At 43.3% G+C, this 22,373-nt stretch overlaps 2 protein-coding genes across 2 annotated transcripts; both read right to left on the reverse strand.

The window, feature by feature from the left end:
• Window positions 1-2,233: 2,233 nt before the first annotated feature.
• Window positions 2,234-3,024, reverse strand: LOC142803033 (sulfotransferase ssu-1-like). The gene has a single exon (XM_075888133.1). The coding sequence runs from the start codon at window positions 3,022-3,024 to the stop codon at window positions 2,257-2,259; it is 768 nt and encodes a 255-aa protein (XP_075744248.1). The 3' UTR covers window positions 2,234-2,256.
• A 16,144-nt stretch (window positions 3,025-19,168) lies between these two features.
• LOC119174381 (sulfotransferase ssu-1) lies at window positions 19,169-22,006 on the reverse strand. The gene is made up of 2 exons (XM_075888532.1): window positions 21,991-22,006; window positions 19,169-20,165 (listed from the first exon to the last, which is right to left on the reverse strand). Exon 2 carries the CDS (start codon window positions 20,149-20,151, stop codon window positions 19,672-19,674), a length of 480 nt encoding a protein of 159 aa, XP_075744647.1. The 5' UTR covers window positions 20,152-20,165; window positions 21,991-22,006; the 3' UTR covers window positions 19,169-19,671.
• Between the last annotated feature and the right edge of the window lie 367 nt (window positions 22,007-22,373).

The raw sequence follows: 22,373 nt of genomic DNA on the forward strand, positions 1-22,373 counted from the left end.
AAAACACGATCGGGACAGTGCAACGGTCAAGCAGATGGCGGCGACGATCAGCACGAGGCGAGCGAGTGAAGCCCAGGACCCAGTACCCGAGCAGTGGCGATGTTGCTTGCCAACGTTTCTGCCACGAAACAAAATCTTCCGTCAAAATCATGGTTGCCATTGGGTAGGCTTCACACATCAAGCCAAGATTATCCAAAGTAAGCAGGCCATCATAGCTTAGTGCCAATTTGCAGTCAAATATAACAAAAAATAACATTTTAAATAGCGTTAGGTTTCAAAAGTTGAAGCATGATCTTGTATTAGCGTGAACGCAGAATAATGAGTAAGATATTTGCCCACCTTAATGGCCTCCAAGTCAAAACTGTGAAATGAATTTATAAATAACAATAGTTTCGGTGCCACAGTTTGTCTAGAATTTAGTGCGGTACTAGTTTTACAATATAAGTTCTACAGTAATTTTTGACGAAGTTTTTTTGAACAATAAGCCTTTAATTTTTTTTCTCTTGAAGCCGCACAGAGAAATTAGCACGGAGTCACAGTAATATCCGAGTTGAAGGACTCTGGTAGTACTACTTTAGCTTGAAGTCATGAAATTTGATCGAAAATCAACAATTCACTGCTATTTTTTGGCATATTTCTTTCACGTGCAGCGCTTCAGTGGTATAATCTGGTTGCAACAGTGTGCTGTGGTCGCGCGTTTCTTTCCATGCCCGAGTGACTACGCTTATGCAGGTGCGCCACGCATTGGGTGCCCTGATGCACCCTAACCCGCTGGCTCGGGGAAGGTGTGTGCACGCATACGGCCAACATGACCGAAACGTGTGCAAACAATAGTGGTTCTCAAAATGATAAAAAAGGTTGGCTAGTAAATGCACCAAGGTAGCATTCAAGCCAGCCAGCCAGCCAGCCAGCCAGCCAGCCAGCCAGACAGACAGACAGACAGACAGACAGACAGACAGACAGACAGACAGACAGACAGACAGACAGACAGACAGACAGACAGACAGACAGACAGACAGACAGACAGACAGACAGACAGACAGATTTTTGCGTCCTGGAAAGATGTGACGGATACAGCTTCATTTAAAGAAAGTTGAGGGGTTTGGAGCTTGCCGCTTGTCAGCGGCGACATCTTAAGAAGGTTCTAAAAAACCCACCAAGGGCAGCACCCGCGATGGTGTCGGGTGCCAAAGGTTTCGGGTCGTTTCACAGAAGCTCGAATTTCTGTAGCCAGATAGGGTCGTAATAACCAGTCTGGCACGAAGTGGCCATTATCGACAACCCTGGCCAGAGCGCACATGCTCACAGAGCGAGGAACTTGTTGAGTCAAAGATCGCAAGTGCACCAGTATTGCCATACTACCAGGCCACTCACGTGTTCGTTTTTAGAACGGTGTTCAGTAAAAAACACCCTTTGACACAACATGTCCGTAGAAACAAGAACACTGACAACACTAAGATCCCCGAAACCTGCCCCTGAAAAACTGACACACGTTAGACAGATGCTGCGAATCACACAATTACACAATTATAGAAATGACTATATTGAAGCTCATGTTATCAGAGTCGTCGACAGCAAAGCCAAAAAGAGAATGGTGGCTAGCGTCTTCACAAGATGAATGGCAAGCAGTGACAGCTTTGGGCCTCTAAACCTAGGGGCCGGAAGCAACCCCTACTGATTCCCAAGTAGCTTAAATTAATTTTTAGAAAGAAATAATGTCAGGTAAACCGTACGAATTCTTACAGCAATGACAATGAAGCACCTTCTGCATATATACATTGCTTGGACTCTAGGGCAGGATCCCGAGCTAGGCAAACGGGAAAGCGATGCTTCCACCTGTACGTGGGATCTTCCCATAACCGTGGGTCGGGCTCAGGAGGAAGGATCACGTTCTCAAAAGGTACAGCGACATTTGTGACAGCCCAGACAGAACTTACCAGCTTCACCTCACTGTTATTGAGGAAAAAGCTGGACATTTAGAAGAGAAACATTACTCTTCCAAAGCGCTAGTCTGAAGTGGTTTACATCGCGACCGTTACGTGTAGTGTCATGGTTTGCGGCTACTTAGAATGAGGTGTGCCGTAAGGCTGGTGTGTTCCGACCCTTCGGCACATGCAGGATTTGCTCCGACCGAAAGTTTATTCTCCCTTTCTCGACCCTTCTTCGGACGTGTGCCCTGCCGGCTCAACTAGTACATTCATGCATACGTATTTACTAAAGCACGAACGCATAGTAAAGGCACCCGAGTTGAATTCTTTATTCGGCACCCTTCAAAACTTCGATAGTTTCCACCCTGATGTCCTTCCAGAGGTCCATGAAGGAAGACTGCTTTTCTGCCTCCAAAATGCGATTCTCCATCTTACGGAGCAGGTGGAGCGTGAAGTAATTCTTCCAAGTTCCAACTTTACCAACTCTCACATAACAGTACTTGTTCTCGTCGCCTTCGTAGCCTTCCCCGCAGGTAATCTTCTTTCGCAAGAGTACCTCGTTCCATTGGGGGTTGTTTATGTCAGTCGCATCAAAAACAGCCACGTTGCGCATGTATTCAGGCTGCGATCTTTCCAGTAGCCTTTGAAATAACGCTTCGTCCTTCTCTAAAGCATGCCCGTAGTGCTCGCCCAGAAAGAATGCTAGCCTCAACGCCACTTCACGGGTGTTTCTTTTAAGTTCCTCGTAGGTGACGAAGAACACGTTCGGCTCTTCCCTCAGTGCGTAACCCACTGCTACGTGTTCAAAGTAATCCCCATAGCCGAAATTCCCGCTGACAAATGTGTCGACAAAATCTTCGAACGTACCATTTCGGTATTCATAAATGCTCATGTTGGTCACCATATGGTGGAAAGACACGCAGACGTCCCACGGATTGCGGGCGATGTAGACATACTTGCCTTCTGGAGTCATGGTACGCTTGTCCAACGCCAAGTGCGTAGCGAATGTCCTCAGAGGTAGAGACGAGCTGAAGTCAATAGAGTCCATGTACTCAAGGAAGCGCCATTCTTTGCCGAACTCTTCGCAAGTTGTCATTAATTGTCCTCCTCTGAGAATGAATTGTGTGATGTACATCAGCCAATGTGTTCCACTCTTCGGAAACGTAACTTGAACGACGTCTCCTTTCTTCGCTCTGAACTTGAGTTTTTCTTTCAGTCTGTTTGGATTCACGAAGACACATCTAGGAACACCGTCGATTATTTGGAAAGCAGGCCTTTTTCTCTCCATGCCATCAAGTGTTGCTGAAAGTAGCAGAACAGCGTTCGATCAAACATTGCTTAATAAATTACTTTTAGTTTTTAATTGTTTTTTTAATATCTTGCACTAGAATTCTCGTCACATAGACTAAACCGACATTAGTATAAAAGGCTGAGTTGCCCTAGGTTGTAAAGATATTTAAGTAGGTGCTTTTAGTAATTTAGTAAGCTTTGATTATTCACTAAACGCACTAAACAAGGCGCAATGGACCCAGTACTCGTGGTACAGAAATTGCAGTAATGTCTTGTAGGCGTGGCCTACCGATGTCACCCCCTAAAAGGGAGTGAGTGTCGTCTTTGGATCAAGTAAAGTTCTTTGCCTGCCTTCCTGTACTCTTGGATCACATCATCATTTTTTCGGCAAATTCAGACGACCTGTATTACAAAAATAATTTGATTACCACCCATTCATGGCTAATACTGTCATAATGATTCCATTACTACGAAGCCGACTACCAACAGTGCAAGTATATCGCATTATCAAAGACAGTGATCTTAGCATCTTTCATAGCCACTGAGTCCTACGCCCATTTTCGTGCTGAACACCCGTTCACTTTCATCTTATCATCATGGCTTTGCTATCCCCTGACGAGGCTAAACATATGCTAGATGATAGTAATCGCTCCTTGGTTCATTTCAACGCGCGTCGCCTGCGCAAAAATTTGGATAATATTTATAACTTTATATATTCACTCGCGCATTCTTTCTCCATCATTTGCATCTCTGAAACATGGCTCTGCACTTATGACGTCAATCTGTTCAGCTCGTCATCGTACGAAGCTGAGTACTGTCGCCGTTGTTCAGACAGCTATAGCGGTTCAGCAATATTTATCGCCCCAGATCTGTCCTACACCCGCCGACAAGATCTTTCCTTAGGCATCTCGCATTGCGAATCCGTGTGGATTGAATTAGATAATTCTTTTTTAAACGATAATAACAACGTTATTCTGGGGTGTATTTACCGTTCCCCTTCTTCGAATATGAGGAATTTCATTTCTCGCCTGGATACCATTCTGCATCAGTTATCATCTGAAGGCAAGCACGTTGTCCTAGTTGGAGACATCAACATCAACTTGCTTAACACAGACAATTGTGCATGCACAGAATATAATGACTGCTTCAGTGGATACGGTTTTGAGTCTCTCATTTCATCTCCTACTAGATGTCCTATTTCTGGTGCTGCTTCATTGCTTGATCATGCCATCTGTAATTTCTCGCCCTCTCCCTCTGCAGGAGTAATTGATGTGAACATCACTGATCATTATCCCATATTTCTTGCTTTCAGCGTCATGACGCCATTTGATCCACCCACGCGTGTTACTTCCATACTTGACCAGGAATTGTTTTTCAATGCCATTATTAAAACTGATTGGTCCAGTGTTACGTCCTTATGCAATGTAGACCAGGCATTCAACAAGTTTTCTTCCCTTTTTCTTAAAGCCGTAGAAGAATGTACTAAAACAGTCAAATGTAAAAAGAGGTACAAATATCCTAAGAACCCATGGTTATCTGAGCGACTGCTAAAAAGTATGCGTAAAAAGATAACCTGTACAGAAAAGTAAAAAAACAACCATTTAACACTGCTTTAGCTTCACGCTATAAAAGATACTCGAATGTTCTTTCGTGTCTCTTAAAAAATGCCAAGAAAAAAATTATGATGACCAAATATGTAGTGAAAACAACTCTAAAAGACAATGTCAGCTCTTAAACAATTTTCTGAATTGATCAATACATAGTTCACCTTTGAAGAAAGTCATATATAAAGGCGTTACACATGATAACCCTGAAAGTGTTGCTGATGCTTTTAGTAATTATTTTTTCGAAATTTTTAGTGAAAAACATAGCAGTTATTGTAATCTACAACGTTCTAATCATTCTTTTTTTCTTTTCCCCGTGAGCTCTGATGATGTTTCTACAGCAATCAAAAGTCTCAAAGAAACGGGCCCTGGTACAGATAAAATCTCAGCACGACACTTAAAACTTGCAGTAGACATTATTTCTGAACCACTTTCTATAATTATAAACCTTGCGTTCAAGCATGGCAGTTTCCCTACTTCTCTAAAAATAGCTAAAGTCCTTCCGATCTTTAAAAAGGGTGACAAGCAATCTATTTCTAACTATCGCCCCATCTGTATTCTGTCTTCCCTGAGCAAAGTCATCAAAAAACTGTTAATAACTCGGCTAAACAAATACCTTAATAAATTTAATATACTAAAGCCCTGTCGATTTGGCTTTTGCGCTAGAAGTTCTACTAACCTTGCTATTCTTTCCCTATCAGACTTCATCAAACACTCCATAGACACGTGATTTGTAGTAGGGTCAGTTTTTTTAGACTATACAAAGGCATTCGATACCATTAATCATGTCATATTATCCAAGAAACTCGAATCATACGGTATTACAGGTCCATCCCTCAAATTTTTAAACAGTTACCTCCTTAACAGAAAGCATACTGTTTACATATCGGGCTCATTTTCTTCTACTAAAACAATAAACCAAGGGGTTCCTCAAGGGTGATTACTGGGTCCGTTACTTTTTTTACTTTACAATAATGACCTTCCTGAGATTATACACATGGCTCACTGCGTTTTATATGCTGATGATACTACCATTTCCATTGCTGATAGATGTATTGACAACGTCACTTATAAATTAAATCCTGTACTTTGTAGCGTGTCAAAATGGTGCCAGGAAAATTTCTTAATTATTAATCTAAATAAATCTAAGTTTATGGTTTTTAGATCAGGTCATCGCAAGTTAACTTCCTCACCACAGCTCACAGCTGACTCTCATGTGATTAATATTAGCGACAGTGTATCTTTTCTTGGCGTTCACCTTGACGCTAACCTTAACTTCGCTCTCCATATTGCTCACATTAGAAAAACGGCAGCATTCGGCATTCGCGCATTACTCAAAGCTCGCTCATATTTTTCTCATAAAGCACTCCTTTCACTTTACTTCGCATTCATTCATTCTCATATCACTTATGGCATCGCATCATGGGGGAATACTTACCAGTGTCATGTTTCATCCGTACAACATCTACAAATTCGAGCTATTCACGTTATTTTTAACTGTTCTCGCGACAGTAGCACCGCTCCCCTTCTTCAATGCAATGAAATCTTAACTGTTAGCTATCTATCAAGGTTTAATCTAATTATGTTTCTGCAAAAAAACAAATAAGAAATCAACTTCCTGCTGATTTCATTGATCCTAAGATGTTAGTTAATACTGGCACAACCAGGTTTGCGGCTAATAATAACGTTTTACTTCCTAAGGTTCGTACTAACTATGGTATATCATCTCTCTTCTGTACGATCACCATATGGAATAATTTGCCCACTTTGCTAAAATGCAAAGTTTCTTTATTCTCATTTAAAAACTCATTTAAAGAGTACCTGTTAAATAGTTGATCTATCTTCTTTGTGTTGTTTTATGCTGTATTATTTGTTTTTTGATTCCATGCCGTTTTGTTTTCATTCTGCTTTATGTATTTTTGTTTCCACGATTCTAACAGCTACTTGTTTTTCTATTATTTTATTATTTGTAATCATCACCGAGGGTCCCGTTGCAGTATTGTACTTTGGGACCCTCGTCTGTATATTTTACTCCCTGTAACATCCTTTTATGACATAATAATAAACTGATTGAAACCGAAACGAACGTTTATGGGAGCGCGACCCCTCCCCCCCAAATTAATTTAGGCAGCAGTTGATGTAACACCGTATATAATGATATGTGTGGGTCAATTATGAATCTGTATCATGGGGTCCTTGGCTAAAGTTTGCCGCCTCACATTCTAACGCGAGCGTTGAAAAGTTTGTTTCGCAAAAAATCTGAATGTGGCGTGGGAATCGGCATTTTTGCTTGGGAGCTAAAACTGTTCACGTTTTTCTTGGCCTAAAAAAGGAGGACCGATGAAGATGCAAAGAAAATAAACAGAAAAGTCTGAGTCCGAGTGAAGATTGAACCCAGGCCGTCTGCAGGGCAGGCAGGCGTTTAACCACACTTGGTAGTTTGGACGTTTCCTCTGCATCGTCTTTCTGCAAGCCGTGTAACAAAGCGATGCAGAAATTTGTAAATCAATGTTTTTTTAACTTTGCTTGTGACTGTCAATTCTTTTGACTGATAGAATTCTTTTTTTAAAGGCACAATGTAGTGATTAAATAAAAAGAGCTTTCATACATAGTAATTATTCGTTAAAGGAGCTTGGAAGGGTAAAATAAATTTTCTGTTTTAGAATTAGTAAATCTAGCACAAAACGACACAGATTGCACAAGGAGACAATGACGAGTGTTGTATACAAAGATGAGCGTGTTCTTGTCAATCCTGTGTTCTTTTGCTCTGCGGTGTTGTTGCGATAATGGATCAATTCACAGAACTCAGCCTTTTTCCAGTCTCCTTGAAATGGGTTTGCTATTTTAAAAGAAAAGAAACACCTGTGTGGCTATCAGTTCAGCTTCGAGCGTTATGCCCTGCTCTCATATCCAACATGGATAATTCACGTCGAAGTCTTTTCCTGATCTGAGGTCCGCGTGGAACTTAAGGCTTTGTCACGCTACCATTCCAGGGTGGACTAAGGCGCACATGGCAGAAGCCTAGGTTTGAATACAATCCATTCTAGTGACTGGAAAAGAATGGTCACTTCGCAGAATTTTGTGACCAAGTGTAGTGATGTGGTGGTGCTCGAGTGGGGTGTTGCGCCATGGTGTTCGAGATGCGTTCGGGGGCAATGGCTGCAAGTAGTAGCGATGTTTCATAACTTGGCGCGCGGAGAGAAGACGACATAGTCGGCGCGAAATGTCACGCGGGAAGTCCCGCCCCGCTAAAAAAGAAAAAGAAAATTGGCGGGAAAGTTTGCGTGGTCAAGGTCTGTAGGAAGACCACTAGGCAGAGAGCACGGTGGAAAAGTTAAGAAGAAAAACCATTCGGAGGTTAAGTTGCCCTAAGTTATTCTATCACGTATTATTTCCATTTAATTTCTTAATGTTTTGTCAACAATTTTCGAAAAAATTTTCACATTTTCAACTACAGCTTCTTGGCTAATCCCCAGAGTGGGCATGCGTCATAAGGCTGAAAGAATAAAATCTCACCATATCCACGGAGTTATCGATAATGAGTGGGGCTAAGCGTCCATCTGTCCGTTCGCCTGTGTGTCGATCAGTCCGTCCGTCCGTCCGTCTGTTCGTACATCCATCCGCTCCTATCACACTAGAGCACGCATTGGACCGGTGGACGGATGAACGCTTCGCCGCACTCATCATCTCTACTCCGTGGATATCCAGTGAATTTGTTTAGAATCCATAAAATCTTTTTAACCATAGAAACCATAGGATCTCTCTAATTGTCAACTATACGAAAAGCACTAACGTCTTCCAGTGATAATGTTTCTAAGGATTTAAACACACAACGCCATCTAGTGAGTAATTCTTAAAAATACCCAGAAGTGGCTACTACAACATATGACTAGGAAGGAACGACACACTTCTTAAGGATGCTCACCCCTAAAACAAAACAAGTAGGTGAACTCAAGGACAGAACTGTACGGGTTCAAACTGAAGCGAAAATCACTGGTGTCGCGTCACTGCGATGTCTGATTTCCAACCCAAATGCGAGAAGTCCGACAAAGCCAGGTCGCTTCGGCGGCCCACGGTGTACTCGTAGGTACATGGCCTCAAGGGTTTCCGGCCTTAAGGGGTTCTGCCCGCCATGGGTGCACGACCTCAAGGGTACACGGCCTCAAGGGGTTCTGACCGCAATTTTTCGAGGTCACGTGCTTGGTGTCCGACTTTCGACTCAGGTCGCTGGCCATACTTGGAAAGTGTAACCACCTGTGTGGCGTTATCAGATGGGAACGTGCTGGTACGTCAGGTCAAATGAAGTTTGAGAGCAGCCACCGTCGTCGCGTGGGAAGAAGCCTACCGTGTCTTTTAAGCTCTGTCACAGAGTTATGTAGAGTACTGTAAACCTGCACGACAACATCCTCGTTATTTGTGACATGATGGTTTTCTGTTATGAGAAATTCGTCGTGGTGGGTGCCACTACCCATCTTTTGCTCCTGCGTCTTTCCTTGCTTAGGAAACTTCAGTTCAAAGCAAGCAAGAGTAGCCTTATTTTGGGTTTGTAAAAACCAAACTGCCACTAAAGCTCGAAATTTTAATATCCCTTATGACGTTTTGACGGTGAGGTTTTGAGAAATTGAGAAGGCCCATTACCAGTAATCGTCAATGAGAAAAAATAAAAGCACTTGTACTCACAAAAAATCAGTACACGATGGAAATTTAAATATCAGACTTGACATTTTGGAACGTAATAAGAGTGCGAAAATAGGATTCATACAAAATGTTCTTGTTCACCCATTTCTTGTAGTGCGTACCTCCTGTTGCAGATTTGCATAAATTTGAGTGGTTTTATAAAATGATAGACAGCTTCAGAATAACGGAGGTTATATAATATAGAGATTACAGAACCTAAAAAATTGTGGTGCTTGATGTAAAAAAAAAGTATAATTGTGCCTGAAAGGATCATCGTCGTGCATTGCTTTGGGGTCTTCTTGCAGCTTCTGTTGTCTTCCCCGTCCTCTATTTGTGTGCAGTAGTGAAGTCTTCGGCTCGCCGCCATCGCTTCGCAGAAGTTTCTCGAGCTAACCATTGCCTAAATGTCTTGTTAATAATTACACTCTTGATCGAGAGAGGTAAAATTTGTCTTCAAATCATTCTCAGGACTTGTTTTACCGGCTGACTTCGTGTTTAGAAAATCGTCAGAAATTGGGGAACCCTTAAACATCGCCTTCAAGAGTCAAACGCGATATCGATATCTTGTCCCTATAGCGCGTACTTCAACCACTTACTGCATACGTTTCATTGTATGACGTTACTCGAGAAGTTTATTCTTGGATTACTACAATATAGTTGTTTAAGTGGAAAATGGCTTGTTTCAGTGAGGCTTTCGCATACGGCTACATTTTGTGTAATGGGTAGCATGCTTTAAACACAATCTATTGTGCAGTTCAAGTGATTTTAAACGTGCTATGCACCCACTTCGTGATCTTGAGACGATACGCATAGTAAAGACTATTAGTAAAATGTGGCTGGCTTTAACCCATGAAGTCTTCATGATAGTCACCTCTACTGACACCCGATGGCAATTACGGTTGTACCACGTAATAATACTGCAATAATAAGGTTTTCTTGTGAAGCTTATATATAGGACACGTGTTTTTTTAAAAGTATGACAGGTATTTTTATGAATTTTCTGAGCAGAAGAAGTTATTATATTTGTATTTGTAAGCAGACGCGTGGCTGTGTGGCGGAACACCTGCTTGTCAGGCGAACATCCTGGTTTCGATCCCTATTTTAGTTCATTTGCATTTTTGTAAATTTTTAGTCATGGACTAAATGACGATTTTCCGCTCACAACCAATGAAGCACACACTGACGCTGACGCCGGAATTTTTTTCGAAACGAGCTCTTTAACGCTTACTTGCTGAAACAACTTCGTCCCTATACTGCTAACACATAACTTATGACCGGAGGATGCACACACTTAAAGCTTATTTGACGGGGAAGTACAAAAGGGTAATTCCACAGAAAAGTAATCATGAGATCCCACTTAGGGGAAGGCAAAGATCGCGCCAAACGTACAAACCACTAGAAATGACAGTGACGCGAATATGCAGTGCCCAGTATTTGAAGAAAATTCCCGATCAGCGAATATTTGTTCAATTTGAGTGCATAACAACATTTTCAGTTTTATTAACAGCATACATGGTTCTGATATGACTTTTTTGAGAACTAAATCAACAGAACAACGGCGTTCAATTAAGCGTAGAGAATCACTTCTAAGTTGTCCTGTGTTGCGGATGAGTGGGTGCGTCGGTTTCGCATATTTTGAAAAGTAAGACGCGGTCACGATAACGAAGCACCAATGGGGAGAGAAGTAAAAGAGCAGAAATGACACCACGTAACGAGTTATAGCTTGTTCTTGCAATTAACAAAAATTGGCAGCCAATTCAGTGAATGCTGATGATGGAGTGAAGTTAGCGCTAAGGTCCACAATATCGATGTTGAAGTCACCCATGAACTGAGACATGGACGGATAGATGGACGGGCGGACGTATAGATGTACGGATGGATGGACAGACAGATACACGGGAGGACAGACGTACGGATGCACGGACAGATGCATGGGTGGAGAGAAAGAAAATCGTTCGAGCATAAGGAGATTCGCTCCTAGAATATACAGATAAAATGTACCCACTATTGGTAACTGCAGCAGTGTAATAGACGGTACAATGAAGTTACCTATCGTGGTTATAACCCCGCCCGGCCACTTGCACGTAACTAGGAGGCTGGAAAGGATAAAAGGGCTGACGTTGATGCAGACATGCCGCAATTACCAGTCACAGGTGAATGTACTCACAAAAAATTGTCACAGGACTGGGCTAGACTGAAGCGCATATGGCAGATATTAATAAATCACGAGAGTAAGTTTGAGATTGTCGTTGAGGGGACACTAAAGAGCAATATTTAGTAAATGTTGATTTCTGAATAGTGCTCCGGAAACCTCGTTGTGCTACTTTTGTGCCGAGGAAGTGCTTATTTTGAAATGCTTTAGTGATCCGCACCGTGTTAGCGCACTTTAAATTACCCGCCTCAAGTGGAAACTCACGTCACAATTGCCATTCACAGTAGCTTTACTGCGCGGCCACCGACACTGGTAGCAGCAGGGCGAAAGTAGCGGGATCCACAGCACCAACAACGGCCATTGAACAATTTCTCGCTATGGTCTTCAAGATGGCAGGCCTGCTTCTTTCAACCGTGCCCTGCTAGATGACAACACCTGTCTAGTTTAACAAGGCGAAAATTGAACCTTGAGCTACTCACGCCATTTCCCATAGTAATGCCCGGCGGTTCCTTTTTTCATAAATGAAACAAAAACGAATAAGTAGCAATTTATTGGGTCTCTCAATCTAAGGAAGGCTTTTTATTTATTGCAGTTAGTTCGGTTACTTGTGATTGATTGTAGACGGTAACTATGAGGTCATCGGGATCATTTGCGAATGTTCTACTCATGGTGCATGCGTTCTCGAGCATTTATATTATTTTCTCTTTAGTAGGGTACTGTTGTGAATAATGCTGCCGTTTTAGACGTTGTCATACATTGAGCTTTCCCTCTGACTTATATTGCTAGTTCGACTAGTTTCCCCGTAATGCGAACCATCACTGTATACTGCCAATTATAACACATTTGACTCAAACACGGAGCGTAAAAAGAGTTAAAAAAGTTGACTGGCAGCCTGCGTTGATGAAAAAAGATAATTGTGTTGTAACATGTCACAGTGGTCAAGCGGTTTTGATGCTCGAGTGCTGACCCGAAGATCGCAGGATTAAATACCAGCCGGAGAGTATGCATTGTCGGTAGAGGCAAAAACACCTTTTAGGGGCGAAGCTTCTTAAGACGTGGGTCTGTCCATCCTCGGCGTATGTATGTAGCCACCTCTACTTTATTTTTTGCATTGTTTACTAGATGACGTGGCTACTTCAAGTTTAGTTCTTCGATTGTTTACTAGATGGCGGGGATCCGTTCGCTGTTGGCGCGCGTTCAGAGTTGCCCGATGGATAACGCCGCTGAGCGGCGGCAGCGCGTGCTCGCAGACAGAATCCAGATGTGCGAGACCTCGAGGCAGAAGCGCTCCGTGAAACTGGGCGACGCCGCCGCCTAGATCCTGCCGTACGAGAGCGGGAGGCCGAAGCGTGTCGTCTGGCTGCGCGACGACGCCGCCGAGATCCCAGCGTTCGAGAACGAGAGGCCCAAGCGTCACGGCAACGGCGCGAGGACCAAGCCGTACATATACACGCACAGTGTTTTTCACGTCTTTTTTGATGATGTAGTGGGCAAACTTTCACTGAATAGTCACGGTTTTACCGATGATTTCCCCTCAGGAGCTTCACCCACTCATCATCATTCACCCCGTGAATATGCTGTGAATTTTTTTTTTATTTAGGTTTAGGCACACGTTAAGTAACCTAAAGTAGGCGAAATTTACGGAACTCACCACTGCGGCGTCTCTCATAACCGTATCGGGGTTAGGCGTAATGTATCCCAACAAAAATAAGAGGCCGGAAGATAGCAGAGTGAATCATAAAGCAAGCATAGATAGGGAGCAGTCTGGCTGACATTATAACTCGAGAAAAAGCCTTCGACATACCTCATGACGCGCAGAGAGACTACCTGCGGTCATTTAAAGTGACAAGGCCGACAATGAATAATGTGAAACGCAGGAGACGATGACTGAGAGTTAGGTGTTGGGGGGGGGCAATAAATCAAGATGTTTTTATGAATTAAGTGCAATTATCTCGGGGAATAAATGTAGAATTCTGCAGTGCATTATGGTTCAACAGGCGCCTTTACTGCGAGATGATTCGGCTTTGCGCATTGTTGCTCAATGTCGACATAAGAGTATCGTGAGCGGCATACAGACAGAAATCGTTTGCGCTTCAGAAAAATGCGATTTCAAATATTTATATACTATCGAAACAAGACAGAACCATTATTTTAGTTTTCATCGAACGGGAAAAGAATCCTATGGAACGTCTGAAACAATCTGTTGAAAGCAAGTGAAATAAAAGGGATCGTGCAATGCCATCTGAAAGCGTATTTCTGTCGAAGACTCTGGTCCTTTGTTAAATCCAGCGCAAGACTTGATGAAGTGGCGACAACTTGTCAGCATAAACTGAAGCGTCTGCTTGAAAATTCTACAAATACATAATTGAGCACGTAACATTGTACACACTGCAAAGTGGCAGAGTTTGCGTGCCGGGCAAAATACGTAAACGTATTACTCGACTCGTAGGATCCACGTTTATTTGGAAGGCTCTTGCGGCTGCATACTCGTGTAGGCAAAAAAGTAAGAAAGCTACCAAAGGAAGCAATGAAGCAAACTACAGCGCATAAGTAATCACATCTTAATTTTTGCGCTAAGAAAGACGACCACACGAGGGAAGAAGGGACAGGTGCTACTAACCACAGCTTTATTGGAAAGGTTGTCAGGAAATATGTAGCGCCGTCACGTGCAGACGTACCAAGCGTATATCAAGACAACACCACTTGTAGGGCATGTGACATTACAAAAACTGCAGCTCTTGTGCATTCAAATAAACGTGTCGATAACATAATCACTACCTTTTTCTTCAGATAGCACACGCACCTCCACGACTTTACGGGATGATTAGTTTCAGCTACTACCCATACCTTTGACCTCAAGAGGTATCGGTTTGCATGCACATTTTGAGCAATGGAACGACATATTTTCTTTAGATTTTTCGCGCGTGTTCACTTACCCATCTATTAACCGGTATCAGAGTTTGATTAGGTTTTTTTTATTTCACATGTGTTTTGAAAAAAAAAGTTTAACAATTTTGAGTACTCAGTACTGAACTATGAGGGAGCCGTCCCGATTATATCGAGCAACAGCAAGTATGGTTCAAGATGAAAGATTGTTCACTAATTGATAAGCTGTGCTGCAATAATATGCGCTCGTCACGTCTGCCCATGACTATGCATCATACTTTGTTGCAATATTCGCAACTAGCCAGTTGTAATTAGAGGGCCTGTCACGCCTCCTCTCATGTTTTCGTCCTTCCCGACGCAACAATAAAAATGTTCTATACTTACTGATTCGCCCAACAAGATTTTATTGAATAAGCAGTCGTTATGTCTTGTTTTTCGAGACTGCCACGTACTAGTACACTCACTATTGTTGGTAGAAACAATCCAACCGCAATACCAAACTACGCTTTGAGGTGAAATGTCAGTATATTGAGAACAAATGCAGAACAGTCAGACACAAAAAACTTAAAAAAAGATAGATAGTTGATTTCAGCTAAGCTTCATCAATAGCATGAACAGAGCTGATATTACGCTGTCGTCTTTTGACAAAGGCTGCAAATTCTGCTCACCTATCGTTGATGTGCACGAACGGAATGCCCTTCGAAATGTCGACTGAATTTTTTACCATTTCACGGGAAGAGCTTCGTAGTCGCCATTTAGTACTTTTGCATTTACTGCGAACGATGTAGGTCGTGTGCGACCCAGCTGTGAGCTGTTGGTACGGTGGAGACTAGAAGAGAAGCATTCATTTTTTTTTAGCTTGAGTCTGACTGCGACTGCTGCCGCTAATAAGTGTTTCAGCTGGGACAGCTTGAACAACGGTGTATTGAAGTTTAAGTTCTCCGTCAGTTTAGAGGTACAATCAGCACGATCTTACGTTTTATGTGACCTTTTGCCGAGAAATCACGCCGTTGTGATTCAAAGGGCACAATATTCGAAAATTACAAAAAACCAAATAATTAGGACGCTGTCACTAACGATACAACTGTTCACCGGATAGCAAGTTTCATTTTCTGCTTGAACACGGTTGTAGACACATTACATGCTTTGACGTGTCACATGAAAAAATACACGCAATGATGTGGCCTAGCACAATGTTTGAGAAAGTCATCATTCCAGTAAAAGACACAATTACTTTAGGGAAAACACAGACGTTTTTTCGTAAAAGCTCTGTATGAAATATTTGAGATCCTTGTGGTCCATGTTGGGATGAAAAAATGCTTGGAACAGGAGGTGCTGTGGATATCACGTTTTGAAAAAAGGTTTTTTCTTGTTTAAGGAGGCTGTGCAGCAACGTTAAGGTCACTGAAGCGATTTGAAGAACACTGACTTTAAGGACACTGAAATGGCAAAGTGATTTTATCATATTAGTAGTTTAGCCTTTCATATAGCCGAAAAACCTCACTTTTGGAGCACAAATGCGTTAGTTAGGCGACACACACACACACACACACACACACACACACACACACACACACACACACACACACACAGAGTTGACATTCCCGCAACAAATGCCAGTATGTTATAGATTTTGATGGCATCTGCTAGAGTTCCCGCAGCTCCCATATAGTGACTTCAAATTAAAGATGATTGAGCTCTGACAAAACCACAGAGATATCATGCCCAGTTTCAGCAAATTTTGTTGAGCCGTTACGGCGAGAATGCGACAAAATATGAACGCCAGATCTATGACCCCCCGTGGGCAGATTTCGTGGTGAAATTAAGCAATAAAAGGCAGAGCTTAACTTTCTCCTTTATCACCAAACTTGTAATGGTGAAATCAACATCGTTGGTGTTCTCAAAATGCTAGTCATTAATTTAAATTAACCTATTGTTTCACTTTTGTCTCCCTTTGTAGCTGGGCAAGGCTCAAGACAGTTGTTGTGTTTCGAGGCAGCGTTGGTGCCTCGAAGAAGGCACAACCAATAGACTGTCAAAAGCTCCGGCTACACTTTGTGTTAAAAACTTTTACGTCCTTTCAAGCGTTCATCTTGTGACTTGTTAGGACTCCTAATGGGGCCACGTCAAGCCCATTTAAATTATTCGCTTTTTCAAAATGCTGGCGTTTCTCCGTAGTACATGCTCATGGCGCTGCATATGCGGACAGTGAGGGACGCTTAGAATCAGTGATCGAAACACCGACTGTCCATGAACTACGAGACTTTTCAACTGGCGACCGCATAACTGCAGCTTGTCTACGAAGCGCATGCCTCATGAAAGTGCATTTACAATGGGCCAGGTGAGTGGATTTAGAACGCTTAAGTTCACCACACACACACACACACACACACACACACACACACACACACACACACACACACACACACACACACACACACACACACACACACACACACACACACACACACACACACACACACACACACACACACATATATATATATATATATATGTGTGTGGGCCAGGCAGCAGCACTACCGGCGGGATGCTCAGTAATCCCTTCTGCTTCGTTCTTCAGGTTTTGGCTATGCTTCAAGAAATTCGGCTATCACAGCGCGGCTGCCTCCCTGGAATCAAGCAAGCCGAACTGCTACGCAGTTATGGACCGGAGCCATCGCCGCTTGCCGACTACGGTATCAGCAGCATCAAAAGTCTTCACACCGCAAGATGGCCATTGCGACCATCTTCGGTGACGTCACATCACATGTCCATCTTGGAAGCTACAAAAGGGCGTGAACCGGCGAGCCACCCCAGTGGGCCAGGCAGCAGCACTACCGGCGGGATGCTCAGTAATCCCTTCTGCTTCGTTCTTCAGGTTTTGGCTGTGCTTCAAGAAATTCGGCTATGACAGCGCGGCTGCCTCCCTGGAATCAAGCAAGCCGAACTGCTACGCAGTTATGGACCGGAGCCATCGCCGCTTGCCGACTACGGTATCAGCAGCATCAAAAGTCTTCACACCGCAAGATGGCCATTGCGACCATCTTCGGTGACGTCACATCACATGTCCATCTTGGAAGCTACAAAAGGGCGTGAACCGGCGAGCCACCCCAGTGGGCCAGGCAGCAGCACTACCGGCGGGATGCTCAGTAATCCCTTCTGCTTCGTTCTTCAGGTTGGTGATAACCGGCCATCGCATTGTTTTCGTAGTGACAACCCTTATTTGTTGCTGCTGCCTTGCCCACACTTTGTACTAAATGTTGTTACTTATATTTTCACCCTAGCAAACAGTTTATTACTTTGTGGCGACATTGAAAGAAACCCCGGTCCCTCCCAAAGTGATACGTTGCGTGAGTTACTGGCTGGACAACAAAAAATAATGGAAACCATGGCATCTATGCAATCTTCTCATGAGAAGATAGAAAAGAAATTGTCATCAGTAAGCGACAGAATAGAGGCAATGGAGAAACAGCTGTCTAGTCTTGCCACCTTGGACGATAAGATTAAAGACTTAGAAGACCAAATGTCCCACCTTGATAGAAACTTCGTTGCGCTTAGGGTCATTGTGATTATCGGAAAATATCTTGTGAAATTTACGTAACTGTGGGTAGGTGTATGTGTTATGCTCCAGTTACTTGCCCGTTTCCCGTTGAGTTCGCGATGAGATAAGGATTCAGGGAGCTTTTACTGTTTTAGCACCTCGAGTATGCCTCTTGATGTTCGGTGGTGGATAGGCGTCCGTTCGAGAGGGATGTATAGCGCGGCTAGGCCGCTCGTGCCTCGAGGCAGGAGATTCGTTGCGTTCAATTCGATGTGTGCCAGAGTCCGGTTTCTGCATGGTTTTGTGTGCCAGACACTGGGCAGTTTCGAGTATGGTGTCCTGCATTAGGGGTAAAATATGGGTTTTACAGTGAACAAAGTTGAGTTATAGAGACTACTATAATGCGGATCATGCTTCGCGTCACATAAGATGGTGCAAGTGCTCCTGCGCTTTTTGTGGTCCACTCCATGGTCTCCATTAAAAACCCTAATCCCAATTGCATATAAGTTTGTTACTTTCTTTTCGGGAAGGGGTGGGAGAGGATGTAAAGATGTAGCAAATATGTGAGCCGTTAGATTACGATACTGCTGTCACCTTCGGGCAATGGTGAAGGTGCGAAACTCACAGCAATGGCAAAGCGCCTACTGGGTACATACATTGCTTGGACTCCACGACAGGTGGTCAAATGGACAAGCGATGGTCTCGCCTGTACGTTGGCCCTTCCCACGGCCATAGGTTGGCTTTAGGAGGAGTGATCGTGTTCTAAATATATGCAGTGACATTTGTGACAGACCTAATCCACTTCACCTCAGTATTAATGAGGGAAAGGTTTGAGATTGTGTCAGCCTTACACTTCTAAAATGCTAGTCAAAAGTGACTTACACTGCAAGCGTCACGTGCAGTGCCATGGTTTGCACCTACTTGCAATAACGAGTGCCGCAAGGCTGATGTGTCCTGAGTTTTCGGCCTATACCAGGTTTGCTCAGAACAAATGTTTATTTTCCCTTTATTGACCCTTCATTGGACATGTGCGCTGCCCGCTTAGCTTGTACATTCATGCATGTGTATGTATTAAAGCACAAACGCATAGTAAAGGTACCAGAGTAGGATTATTTATTCAGCAACCTTCAAAACTTCAATCGTTTCCTCCCTGATGTCCTTCCAGAGGTCCATGAAGGAAGACTGCTTTTCTGCCTCCAAAATGCGATTCTCCATCTTACGGAGCAGGTGGGGCGTGAAGTAATTTTTCCAAGTTCCAACTTTTCCAACTCTCACGTAACAGTACTTGTTCTCGTCGCCTTCATGGCCTTCCCCGCAGGTAATCTTCTTTCGCAAGAGTACCTCGTTCCATTGGGGGTTCTTTATGTCAGTCGCATCGAAAACAGCCACGTTGCGCATGTATTCCGGCTGCGATCTTTCCAGTAGCTTTTGGAATAATGCTTCGTCCTTCTCTAAAGCATGCCCGTAGTGCTCACCCAGAAAATACGCTAGCCTCAACGCCACTTCGCGGGTGTTTCTTTTGAGTTCCTCGTAAGTGACAAAGAACACATTTGGTTCTTCCCTCAGAGCGTAACCCGCTGCTACGTGTTCAAACTAGTCCCCGTAGCCGAAATTGCCAGTGACAAATGTGTCGACAAAATCTTCGAACGTACCGTTGAGGTATTCGTAAGTGGTTATGTTGGTCACCATATGGTAGAAAGACACGCAGACGTCCCACGGGTTGCGGGCGATGTAGACATACTTGCCTTCCGGAGTCATGGTGCATTTGTTCAACGCCAAGTGCGTAGCGAACGTCCTCAGAGGCAGAGACGAGCTGAAGTCGTTGGTGTCCATGTACTCAAGGAAGCGCCATTCTTTGTCAAACTGTTCGCAAGTTGTCATTAACTGTCCTTTTCTGAGAATGAATTGTGTGATGAACATCATCCAATGTGTTCCACTCTTCGGAAAGGTAACTTGCACGACGTCTCCTTTCTTCGCTCTGAACTTGAGTTTTTCTTTCAGCCTGTCCGGATTCAGGAAAATGCACCTCTGAACTCCGTCAATTATTTGGCAAGCAGGTCTTTTTCTCTCCATGTCATCAGATGCTGCTGAAAGTATAAGAACAGCATTTAATTAAGCCCCTGTCAATACTTTTTGTTTTTAATTACACACGTTATTATCTTGCCATTGACATTGATACAAACTGACATTGATACAAAAGACTAAGTTTCCTTATATTGTTAAACATTGTTAAATATGTACTTCTAGTAATTTTGTAACGTTTGAGGATCGACGCGAAAGTACCGAATGGCTCATTGGGTGAAGATACTGCGTCTGTAGCAGTGAAACGGTGCTTAATTTTATAATGTGTGACACCATGTCCCGTGTGCGCGTCGACGAGTCAGAGTGGCGGAAAGGGCACACTTGTTGCAGCTCTGGCCACTTGGGCGTCGCGCGACGGGAGAAGACATTGCCCATTCACATAACGTCTCTCTCATGCTCCAATTTCACGTTGGTAAAATACGAAGAACGTTAATGTTAAAAGGCACAGTAATTTGGTTAAGGATAAAAAAATGTGAGGTGGTACTGGCACCCGCTATGTTAGGCTAGTTCAACGCTTTGATACAAATTACTACAACCACGTGAACGCATCATTCCTACGTTTGTACTATTTGCTTTCGTGTGTTGATAGTTCCTGTTGTAAAAGCCGAAAACACATTTTACCTCTGAGATGCAATAAATATCGGCGGACACGTAGAAGGGTGTCCTGAAGTAAAAACAGTGGGATATATAGCAAAGTCATTGAATTCCATGTGGGAGAAAATATTCGAAATGCCTTTACATGTTACCATTTTAAAAATTACAGCAATCAAGTACTTTGAATACAGTTTAACCAACCAATAATTAAAGTGCACAAGGAGGAAATTCTTGTGGATACGAAGAAATAGGGCGTCCACGGTGAATATCCATTGGGCCCAATCCATTTTCCCTCACTCGACAGGCAAGAAAATGCCTCCAGCTATAATAAAAAGAAAAAACGTGTAGTCGACCACAACAATCTTTTTTTCAATCAATGCGCTATAGTTCGGAAACCAGGAGTTTGAAAATCGCAGCACCATTCGTTCGACTGGTCGGGCACATACGTCTCTGTCAACAAATATCGGGGTGACCTTTGCTGTTTACATTCCGCGGAGGATCATCATAGAAACAAGATTTATTATTATATTTTTCACTGAGAACAGGTTTCCCTTGCGCATGCATGGCGGTGTTTTTATTTTTAAATTATTCACGAATGCACCATTGAATTCTAGCGGAGCATCGTTTAGTTAACTTCCGTTTTATGTCTAATTTCTCTTGTGTGCTTGTGTTAGATCCGTCCTATCCAGTGGTTCGCTGTCCAGTGCTAAAATTACCCATGACCAACTGCAGTGGGGCATTTTTTCTTGTGCTCTTCAAGGCCAACTTGTACTGTAGTACGGTATTTCATTGAAGGAACAGCTTCCTGTCTGGTACGTTGACATATTAAGCATCAATTAAAACAACAATAACATATACAGAAAGAAAACTTGAAGTGGGAATTTATTTGGACTGAACACCCCTTATCAGTGTGACAGTATTACTACGCGTCTCATACTGTTTTCTAATTTGAAATGTTGCCCCGCCGCGGCGGTCTAGTGGCTAAGGTACTCGGCTGCTGACCCGCAGGTCGCGGGATCGAATCCCGGCTGCGGCGGCTGCATTTCCGACGGAGGCGGAACTGTTGTAGGCCCGTGTACTCAGATTTGGGTGCACGTTAAAGAACCCCAGGCAGTCGAAGTTTCCGGAGCCCTCCACTACGGCGTGTCTTATAATAATATAGTGGTTTTGGGACGTTAAAGCCCACACATCAATCAAATCAATCAATTGATTTGAAGTGTTAGAATGGCGGCTCACCTGTTGTGATTAGTAAGCACGAGTCGACTGCACAAATGTAGGCTGCGGTCTTGCACGGGTGTTGTGGCTTTTGAATGTAAAATTTTCTGTCAGTCACGTCCTCCGTTTGGAGGGAAACCCGTCAGTGATGGCACACCCGCAATGGAGCAATAACTGCTTTTTGCCCTTAGTCCTCAGAGTGCCGGGATTCGAAAGAGCCATTGCCCTTCTGTACCAGCACACTAGAGATAGCGATGGCGTTTCATTGTTTTGACGCAAATGACCAGACGGCTCTTTTGTTCTATCCTCTTGTCAGGACGTGGATATCGCGACGACGTGGCAGCTACATGTACATAGGGTTTTATGCCGAGCACACACCCTCAAGAACACTGACCCAAGAGAAA

Source organism: Rhipicephalus microplus, chromosome 3, assembly GCF_043290135.1.
Source record: "Rhipicephalus microplus isolate Deutch F79 chromosome 3, USDA_Rmic, whole genome shotgun sequence".
NCBI classification, from domain to species: Eukaryota; Metazoa; Arthropoda; class Arachnida; order Ixodida; family Ixodidae; genus Rhipicephalus; species Rhipicephalus microplus.

Bases quoted from the DNA above. Each gene is read 5' to 3' on its own strand.
- LOC142803033 (XM_075888133.1), bottom strand. From the start codon at position 3,024: ATGACAACTTGCGAAGAGTTCGGCAAAGAATGGCGCTTCCTTGAGTAC.
- LOC119174381 (XM_075888532.1), bottom strand. From the start codon at position 20,151: ATGGAGAGAAAAAGACCTGCTTGCCAAATAATTGACGGAGTTCAGAGG.